This window comes from Papio anubis, unplaced genomic scaffold (genome assembly GCF_008728515.1).
Source record: "Papio anubis isolate 15944 unplaced genomic scaffold, Panubis1.0 scaffold251, whole genome shotgun sequence".
Lineage (NCBI taxonomy): Eukaryota > Metazoa > Chordata > Mammalia > Primates > Cercopithecidae > Papio > Papio anubis.
In genome coordinates, this window is record NW_022162579.1 from 29,146 (window position 1) to 40,090 (window position 10,945).

General features: G+C 43.2%; 1 protein-coding gene across 1 annotated transcript; it reads left to right on the plus strand.

Moving 5' to 3' along the window:
* The first annotated feature begins 5,302 nt into the window (after positions 1 to 5,302).
* Positions 5,303 to 10,626, plus strand: LOC116272905 (A-kinase anchor protein 5). The gene is made up of 2 exons (XM_031661799.1): positions 5,303 to 5,470; positions 8,005 to 10,626. Exon 2 carries the CDS (start codon positions 8,267 to 8,269, stop codon positions 9,548 to 9,550), a length of 1,284 nt encoding a protein of 427 aa, XP_031517659.1. The 5' UTR covers positions 5,303 to 5,470; positions 8,005 to 8,266; the 3' UTR covers positions 9,551 to 10,626.
* Positions 10,627 to 10,945: the final 319 nt, after the last annotated feature.

Genomic DNA, 10,945 nt, shown 5'->3' on the forward strand with positions numbered 1-10,945 from the left:
TCTTCTAAATGCCTGGGCTCTACCCTTCCCTACAGACTTTCTTTTTTTTCTTTTTTTCTTTTCTTTTTTTTTTTTTGAGACGGTGTCTCTGTCACCCAGGCTGGAGTACAGTGGCGCAATCTCGGCTCACTGCAATCTCCATCTCCTGGGTTCAAGCGATTCTCCTGCCTCAGCCTCCCAAGTAGCTGGGATTATAAGCATGAGCCGCCATGTCTGACCTAGACTTTCTTTTTCCTAAAACATTAGGTTGGTAAAAACCACAATTACTTTTGCACCAACCTAATGTTTTTTTTCCTCCTCTTCTGGCTGGGCGTGGTGGTGGCTCATGCCCATAATCCCAGCACTTTGGGAGGCCTACGTGGGCGGATCACTTGAGGTCCGGAGTTCAAGACCAGCTTGACCAACATGGTAAAACCCTGTCTCTACCAAAAATACAAAAATTAGCTGGGTGTGGTGGCAGGCACCTATAATCCCAGCTACTTGGGAGGCTGAGGCACGAGAATTGCTTGAACCCAAGAGTCAGAGGCTGTAGTAAGCTAGGATCATGCTGCTACACTCCAACCTGGGAGACAGAGCTAGACTCTGTCTAAAAAAATAAAAGAAAATAAATATTTTTCCTTCTCTTCTTGTTCTTTATCTTCTATCTCTGTTCTTCCTCTCCCATTTGTTTCCTTCCCTTTTCCCCTCTGTCTTCCTCCACTGGATCCTTCCAGAGTATGCTGCATGTCACTGGTGCCAGTGCTAAACCCTGCTGATGTTGGCAGAGCAGTATTTTCCCCAGTGACCTTGGTTTTATTATTTTTAATTCCCTAGGTCCACATCAATGTTGTAATACAGTCAATTTTACAGTCCACAGAAATGATAGCAGTGCCTTGAGAGGCATATGGCAAAGGGGTCACAATGCAGAGCCCCAGCTCTGTGGCGCAGAGCCTCACCCACCTCCCTGCCTCCACATCCTCACCATGGAAATAGGAGCACTGTTGGTACCTACCTCGTGAGGGCGGTTCTGGAATTACTCAAACACATCATCTAAGATGCTTTGTACAGGGCCTGGCACATTGTAAGCACTTGTCAGTTCCTGTTGCAAAGCATCATCCAGGCCCTGTTTGCACAGTTAATTGCTTCTGGTACTTTCTTTTTTCTGGTGGGAGTGACAAGAGTCGTGCTTTGTTGCCCAGGCTGGAGTGTAGTGGCGTGATCTTGGCTCACTGCAACCTCTGCCTCCCAGGTTCAAGTGATTCTCCCGCCTTAGCCTCCCAAGTATCTGGGATTACAGGTTCCCACCACCATGCCTGGCTAACTTTTTGTATTTTCAGTAGAGATGGGGTTTTGCCATGTTGGCCAGGCTGGTCTCAAACTCCTGGCCTCAAGTGATCCTCCCACCTTGACCTCCCAAAGTGCTGGGATTACAGGCGTGAGCCACTGTGCCCGACTGCTTTCTAGTACATTTCTTAAATGTCCTATGAAACTTCACCTGGAATGGGATTTGCTGGGAATTAATTTTATAGACAAGGGAAGGATGCAGTCTTGTTAGATATGGTGACTTAAAGATCATCTTAAAGGATTTAGGTTTTCTTATATTGCCAAAAACCACATGGGTTTAAATCCTCAATACTGGTAGGGGCTGGGCATGGTGGCTCACACCTGTAATCCTACCACACTCAGCTGAGTTTTGGAGTTTTGTTTTTTGTAGAGATGGGGTCTCACTGTTTTGTCCAGGCTGCTGAGGCAGGAGGATCACTTGAGCCCAGGAGTTCAAGACTAACCTGGACAAGTCAGACCCCATCTCTACAAAAAACAAAACCCCAAAATTCAGCTGAGTGTGTGGTGCACGCTTGTAGTCCTAGCTGCTTGGGAGACTGATGTGAGAGGTTTGCTTGAGCCCGGGAGTTGGAGGCCACAGTGAGCTATGACTGAGCCATTGCACTCCAGCCTGCACAACAAAGGAAGACCCTCTGTCAAAATAAAAAAGAACTATAGAAGCACTCGTGCTTGGGGTAACTATTAGCATGTGCTGGCAGAGAAGGTCTAGTGCCTTTACCTTGGTGCTAAGAGTCCCTCCAGAGAGTGGCTTCCCCGTGCCCTTTCTCTTCTCTGGGCTGCTAATGCCTTCCTTCCCCATATTAGTAATATTACTGATAAACAAATTGTGCATTCTGTGATCTCACTTCAGAGACTGTTTCTGTGCATTGAAGATGTACATACAGTCTTAATTCAAAAGAGATAACATTCATGTGCTGCCACATTAAACAGATTGCAACAGTATTACTACTGAGTTTGTGTTGACTCTGTGCAACCCTCATGGTGCCCAGGAACACATGAAACCACCAGAGACTTGGAGCCTCAGGTTCATTCAATGGCGTCCCAGGGAACGGGGTTGAAGGGCTTACTCCCAGAAGGCCTCTGAAATGTAAGAGCTATTAACAAGGAGTTGTAAGTCATTTTTGGTAGCTATAGGCCCAGGCAGTGGGTAGGTAGAGATCAAGATGGGAGAAATGGTAAGATCAGTAGAGTATTGTTCAGATAAATATGTAAGCTGTTTTATTGGCACACTGTATCTGGTGATATTAACATGATAAGCTATAGTCTGGATACCAATTTCTCATCAGATTGGAGAAATATATTTATAGCCTATTTCCTGTTATATAATGAAAAGCTACTAATGGGGTAGTAGACAATGATATGGGTAATAGCTTAAACAGCCTTCGTTGTCACTTACCTGAATTCAGGAATGACAGGTTTCTTTCATGCATGAGGTACTGGATACATTAAACACACACACACACAGATATAGCATTGAGTTCTAGTCATATCCTAAAGAAAAACCATGGTGCGCTATGTTATAGTACTATACTATGTGTGAGTGGCTCTGTGTTGGTGGAGGTCAGGGATGACTTGTTTGTAATATACCTTAAGGAAGTCTGTCTGAATTTGCCCTTTAAATACTAAATAAATTTACCTCTTACCTCAAACTGCCTTTCAGTTCCCTTTTACTAATTTTGTTTAAAAGAAAGGCAAGTGAAGGCCGGGCGTGGTGGCTCACACTTGTAATCTTAGCACTTCAGGAGATCAAGGCAGGAGAATTGCTTGAGCTCAGGAGTTCAAGACCAGCCTGAGCAACATAGGGAGACCGCCATCTCTACAAAGAAAAAAAAGAAGAACCTGGGCATGTGGTCGCATACCTGTGGTCCCAGCTGCATGGGAGGCTGAGGTGGGAGGATTGCTCGAGTCAGGGATTGTACCACTGCACTCCAGCCTGGGCAACAGAGCAAGACCCTGTCTCAAATAAAAATAAAAATATGACAGCTATTCTACCCTGTCTTCACTTAAATAAGCTCATCTTATTTTTTGCCTGAAACTCTTGCAAACTCCCAGGACTGCTAGTTTTGAGATACCTTGGATCTCAATAAAGAATAGTTCTCAATTGCTTATGAGTATAATGTATTTCTTTTGGCTTAAAGTTCAACACTGGCAACAAGTAGGGCTAGCAACCCATAGAGAGATACGAAGACCATTTCCATAGGCGTGTTTGCTGAGTGAAGAAGGCTGACTGAATTTTTTTTTTTTTTCTTTTGAGACAAGGTCTTACTTTGTTGCCCAGGCTGGCGTGCAGTGGTACAATAGTGGCTTACAGCAGCCTTGACCTTCTGGGCCCAAGTGATCCTCCCATCTCAGCCTCCTGAGCTCCTGAGTAACTGGGACCATAGATGCACCACCATGCCCAGCTAATTTTAAAAATTTTTTTGTCTCCCTTTGTTGCCAAGGCTGGTCTCAAACTCTTGGACTCAAGCCATCCTCCTGCCTTGGCTTCCCAAAGTGCCGGGATTACAGGTGTGAGCCACTGCACCCGGCCCTGAATTCTTAATTACAACTAAACTAGATGCTTGTGGATTTTCCTGTTTTACAACTCTTGCCTCTTTTATCTGTAAATTTAAGATCTTGACAGTTTATATTTGGCTTTGCTTTTGTGTCCCAAGAGTTCTTTCCGTGATAAGCCTATGTGGAAACTACGGAACCTTACAAATATAAAACATTTCCAGAAAAACATACAAAAATGGACACCTGACATTTATACTCCCTAAGATCGTGATCCTCTTGAAGAAGGGAGATGAACGCGGCTGCTTTTCAGTAGTTCTTCACTCCACCTTACCAGGTTCTTCATCTGGATGCTATGCTGTGAGGGCCTGAGGAGGAGGCTAGGATTGTGATGGATCCTACTGGATTTTACAGCTGGAGCTCCCAGGAATGCCCTCATAGGGAATGTCCTGAAGGGAATCATGGGTAACTTGTAAGCTACCTCAACTTATTTTTGGAACTATGTAAGATATAAGATGGATGGAGCTGGGTTGCTGTGCCTTTCTCGCCTTGTCCGCATAGAGATGCAGCTGCTCCTGCAGGCCAAAGTTCTGCACGAATCACCTCCACCTGCTTCCCACTGGGAGACAAAGGTCTGAGAGCCTGTTTAGCGATGAACCATGATGATCTTTTTTTTTTTTTTTTTTTTTTTTTTTGGGAGACGGAGTCTCGCTCTGTCGCCCAGGCTGGAGTGCAGTGGCCGGATCTCAGCTCACTGCAAGCTCCGCCTCCCGGGTTTACGCCATTCTCCTGCCTCAGCCTCCCGAGTAGCTGGGACTACAGGCGCCCACCACCGCGCCCGGCTACTTTTTTTTGTATTTTTTAGTAGAGACGGGGTTTCACCGTGTTAGCCAGGATGGTCTCAATCTCCTGACTTCGTGATCCGCCCGTCTCGGCCTCCCAAAGTGCTGGGATTACAGCCTTGAGCCACCGCGCCCGGCCTACGATGATCTTATACTCAAGTCACTCCTGAGAAAGTCGGGTTTCTTTCTGTTTCCATTTCTATATGTAATTTTCGCTTCAAACAAAAATGACCTCGCTATTCTATACATAGTTTTGAATCCTGCTTTTAAAATGCGATGTCTGCCTTGTCTTTAAATATTCTGAGGGGGAGAAGAGGACATGTGTAACAGGACTGTCTATAATTTGAAACCGGACCTCACCATTTAGCGTCTCAGAAACGCGGGGTTCATTGCCCTGGCCGCTCCCCGCCTTCCCTCCGCCCCCCAACCCCGCCCCGAGCCTTCGGCTGGCTCTCGCGGTCCCCGCCTCGGCGCTAATGTAGTCTGGCGGCGGAGATTGGCGCCCGGGCGGAGCACGGTGGCCTTCCCCGCGGCAGACAGGCTGCTGCTGCAGGTGGGTCCCGGCGTCCGTGCCGCCCCCCGCCTCCCGCGGTCGCCCCGCCCCTGCCCGCCCGCTCGGCTCTGCTCCGCTCGCATTGGAGCTGCGGGCTGTCTGTCCCCGCGCGGTGGGGAGGGGGCGCACCCGGCGGCGGGCTCTGCAGAGGGCGCCTTGCTCCGGATGCGACCGCGGCTCCCTGGAGGCCTGGGCGCCGGGCCCCGCGAGCGCGCCGCCACCTTGGGAGCAGTGTTGGCCAAGGACCCCGACGCCCTATGTGAGTAAAGGCAGGGCGGGGAGCCTACTGGAGAGGAGGGTCGGGGGCAGTGTCCGGTCAGCGGACCGCGGAGTGGGCAAGAGGCGCCCACTGGACATGGGGGATGTGAGCCCCCTGAGGTGCTGGGAATAAGAACGCGGGAGGTCGCTTGTCCGCAGGAATCTGCGGCCAGGACGACCCTCATCAGGTCTGCCCACCTATCACCTTCGCGTTACAGCTTGTCTTAGAAGCATGGGTTGCCGGTGGCTTTTTTCCTTCTTTATCCCTCTTTGCGAAATGTGATTCTGGGTTTCTGGCCATTACATTATAATTCTGCAGACAGCTTGAAGCTGGGTTATCTGTTCCACGCCCCCGGCATTTTCCTTTTTGAGTACTTTATCCTGCGCTCTGTCTCCTGCCATAAGGGGCGTCAAGCCAGAATTCGAGATTCCTTCCTCCAGGAGGAAGCTTCGTGGTCCATATCTGGTGCTGGGAAAGATGCATTGCTTTCCTCGGGTAGTGGATGTTCTTTGCTGCTCAAGGGAAAAAGGAAAGGGAGTGTTTTCTGTGACATGAGACTTGAAATTCTATCAGGAAATGAGCACAGGGACTTTAAGATTTCCTGAGGCGATAAAGCTACCCTTGCTGGTTAAGAGCGAATCCTTTGCAGTCTGACATTCTGCAAAGTTTTAATGTCTACAGACTGCATTATTTTCCCCCTTCAGTTAAGTTTCTGTTTGGGCATTCGTTTTATTTCTAGTGTGTGAGACACATTCAAGTGAGCTTCTCAAACCATTGTCTTTGCGCAATCCACGTTAGTTTTAAATGATACACTCCTGAACATCTCATTTCAATATTTCTATTATGTGGTAATACAGCCTCTGCTTAACAAAAGTGCTCAGGTGTTGAAAACTCACAAGAGGTGAGAAGATTTAAACAGAGTTATCAGCTGAGGTTCTAGTGCTCACTGAAACATAAATGTGAGGAGAAACACTGTCAAATGTTCATATTTTAGTTCCATCATTGTTCTAGAATGACTTTATCTTTCTGTTAGAGGCATACAATATGAAACACCCAACCTAAGAGAATATTTACTTAGATCATAAACTGATTTTCAGGGTTCCAGTTCTTTCTACAGTTCATAAAATTATGGGTTACCCAAATGAAACTTCAGTGAAGGATTTACATAAAAACAATATAAAGAATGAGTCCCTTTGCTTATTTTAGGGCATCCACCCACTAAAATTCATAGGATCTTTGTTAGATAATCACTTCCCATTTCCATTCTTTGGTGCCATCGTACCATTCTGAGGATTAAATTTTCAATACACCTTTGTATTATCTAACAGTTTGCCAATTGCATAGTTTATCAACCTATTTTTGGCTGTTAAATTAGTTCCTGAACCAAAAAAACAAAATATAAAGAATTTCAAAAGCTTGGTTTTCAAATAACAAGAACTCAGACTACTCTTGGTTCAATTATGAGTTGATAAGTGCCTTATGATTAAATGACCATTAATCAATTTTTAAATTTTTTTACTAATGAATATACTGCAGATTAGTATCCCCAAACAATCCATTTTCTGATGAAACTCTTAAAGCCCAGTTTCAGAACATAAGCTTTAAGCAACAAGCAATCTTGTGTTTAATCTGAGCTCTGTTACAGCTCTGCCCTAATCTCAGCCAAATTGCTTCATCTGTAGATGGTGATACCACCATCTTTGTAATATCGTGGTGAGGATTACAGATGTATGTAAAAGTGTGTGCACCGCCTAATACCCAAGAATTGCTCAATAAATGTCAGTTATTGTTACTCTTACTGACCTCCAACTATGTGCAGATTATGGTGGAAACATGTGATACAGCAAATACAGTACCTAAATGAAAATGTCAAAATTATACAACTAATTTAAGAGTGGGAAATGACAGTAATGCTAAATTTTCCTAAGAATATGTATGAAAAGTAGCACTTCCTTGATGGAACATACATTTTTAGAACAGAAACCTTATGTTATAATGGAAAAACTAGAGAGTCAAAGTCTCTAGTTCTAACTCTGGCTATGACCTTATCTAGCTGCATGGCTTTTAACAAGACAATTGCTCCCCTCTGGAGTTCAGTTTTGTCATCTGGCTGGATTTGAGTAATCTCAAATAATCTCTAAAGTCCTTTACAGCTTTCAAATTATTTATTGAGTGTGATAAAAAATACATTAGCTTGTTTTTCATCCTGCACTTCATTTTTTGTTCTTCCTGTTGTTTGCTTAATTTGCACTTTAGAGCCATAAGCAATTCACACAGACAACACAACTAAAGAACTAATAATATCAGACTTGCAGGGTAATCCAAAATGAAGTTTCAACAAAGAGGATAAAACAATAGAATCACATTGAACTCTTTAACAGGGCCAAAGTAAACCCCAACGTTTATTCTCCAGTCATTTCATTATTATATGGAAAATATGCCTGGTAGAATCTTATACATTCAGCTGAAATAGTCTCCATAGAAAATAATAGGCTCATAGTGAAATAAAATACCACTTTCTTTTCTCTCATCAGGTTGATCTTTAAATAAAGCAAAAATTTATTCAAGAAAGGGCTTTCATCAAGAAATTAACGAGAGAAATTACAAGCAATAGAGAAACTGGCATTTCTATACTAGAGAAACCACCTAAAACAACTGTATGCAGTAAGATGAAAGGTATGAATATGCCTGGATGAAATTTTACCTAGTGTGACATTTTTGCCCATCTTTTTGTCACAAAAGGCTGCTAAGGAAGAGAGAATATAGTTTTCTAGAGAGTAAGAGTACAGTGTAAAAATGGAAACCACAGTTTCAGAAATTCATGTAGAAAACAAGGATGAGAAGAGATCAGCAGAAGGTAGTCCTGGGGCTGAAAGACAGAAGGAAAAGGCATCCATGCTTTGCTTCAAGAGAAGAAAGAAAGCAGCTAAAGCACTGAAGCCCAAAGTTGGCTCTGAAGCTGCTGATGTGGCAAGGAAGTGTCCCCAAGAAGCAGGAGCTTCTGATCAGCCAGAGCCCCCACGGGGGGCCTGGGCCTCACTCAAACGTCTTGTAACACGCAGGAAAAGGTCAGAGTCTTCAAAGCAGCAAAAGTCATTGGAGGCTGAAGTGCAACCTGCAGTAAACGCTGAGGATGCTGATCTTTCTAAGAAAAAGGCAAAATCTAGACTTAAGATTCCCTGCATAAAATTCCCAAGAGGGCCAAAAAGGAGTAATCATTCCAAAATTATAGAAGACTCAGACTGCAGCATCAAAGTCCAGGAAGAAGCTGAAATTTTGGATATACAAACACAGACCTCATTGAATGATCAGGCAACAAAGGCTAAGTCAACCCAGGATCTAAGTGAAGGCATCTCACGGAAAGATGGTGATAAAGTCTGTGAATCAAATGTAAGCAATAGCATAACTTCTGGAGAGAAAGTGATTTCAGTAGAACTTGGATTAGATGATGGGCATTCTGCTATTCAAACGGGAACTCTAATCCTTGAAGAAATTGAAACGGTCAAGGAAAAACAAGATGTTCAACCCCAGCAAGCAGGCCCACTTGAAACTTCAGAAACAGACCATCAGCAAACAGTACTTTCTGATGTTCCACCTTTACCTGCAATCCCAGCTCAACAAATTATGGAAGAAGCCAGTAACAATATCCTAAAAAGTGCACCAAATGGGAAAGACTATGAAAGTAGAGAGATTGTGGCTGAAGAAACTAAGCCAAAAGATACTGAATTGAGCCAAGAATCAGATTTTAAAGAAAATGGGATCACTGAAGAGAAGTCCAAATTAGAAGAAAGCAAACGAATAGAACCAATTGCTATTATTATTACAGACACTGAAATCAGTGAATTTGATGTTAAGAAATCAAAAAATGTCCCTAAGCAATTCTTAATTTCAACTGAAAATGAGCAAGTAGGGGTTTTTGCTAATGATAATGGTTTTGAGGATAGAACTTCAGAACAATATGAAACACTCTTAATTGAAACAGCCTCTTCTCTTGTCAAGAATGCTATTCAGTTGTCAGTAGAACAGCTGGTTAATGAAATGGCCTCTGATGATAATAAAATAAACAATCTTCTACAGTGACTTACTCTCCAGAGTCATGGCAGGAAAAACAAGCTTAATGAAGAATTCTTTTATACATTTGTGGCATTTCTTACTCAGTAACAAATGAGAGATTTATCATCTCTAGAACTTAAAAGGTACAATTCCAGCGCAGAAGTGCTAAAGATTAAGTCAAGTTTATAAAACTCTACCACTGAAATGCAGTCACTTCTGGATTGGAGGAAGTCAGCACAGATTGCAGTATAAAGTGACATAACATACAGGGAGTTGCTAAAACGGCATATGGAGATTGGAGTGCTTTGGGGGAGGAAGATGTATTTATTGAGCACTTATGGTATGCCATAAGCTTTTTAATGACCTCTGATATAACAAAGTCTGGTTTCCTTTTGATAATTCAGCTGTGTATAGGCTAACATCACATTGAGTTTTTAAAAACTTATTTTTACAGTGCACATATATGTTGTTTAAAATGGTGAATAAGGTGAGCTACTTTTGTGAATGTGATTTGTAATTGTTACATTCCTAAGCAGTAGGCTTAACTCAAAAAATACATTGCATTTTCCCAATTTCAGCAGATAGTGTGCAGAATACGCATATTGAAATTAAACGTGAGTGGTTTTCTAGTCTTAAGTCCCTTATAAGAGCTATTTGGACGGGTGTGGTGGCTCACACCTATAATCCCAGCACTTTGGAGGCCAAGGAGGGTGGATCAGCTAAGATCAGGAGTTTGAGACCAGCCTGGCCAATGTGGTGAAACCCCGTCTCTACTGAAAATACAAAAATTAGCTGGGCGTGGTGGCGTGCGCCGGTAATCCCAGCTACTTGGGAGGCTGAGGCAGGAGAATTGCTTGAACCCGAAAGGTGGAGGTTGCAATGAGCCAAAATTGCACCACTGCACTCCAGTCTGGGCACCAGAGCAAGACTCCATCTCAAAAAAGAAAAAAAAAAAAAAAAGGAGAACCATTCACAAATCCTTCAATCAGGCAAACTGTTACTAAGTGCAAAAGTGTAGAAACAAGGAGTGGGTTTTTCCCTCTCTTCTTTCTGCCTCAACAGATCTGTATATATCCATTTCTGCATGGATTTATCTGTGAAAAGTTAAAAAACGAAACAGCAAAAACAAAACAAGGGGAATATTATTCTTCATCCAGGAGAAGGGAAAATTCCCAATTAAATTATCATAGGTAATATAGGATTCATCTTGCAGAATTACTTCTTTAAGGGCCATATTCATCAACCTCTCTCCAAAGAGGCGAGAGTAGATTCAAAGCCAGGCTGGTAGTAATGGTCCTGGAAAATCCTAATAATCTAGTGCAAATATTATTTATTTTTGGCCAAAAATGAGCCATGAATGTGGGTGAATAGAAAGTGAAAAGTTAAAGCACATTATAATTTAAATGTCAATATTACTTCCTG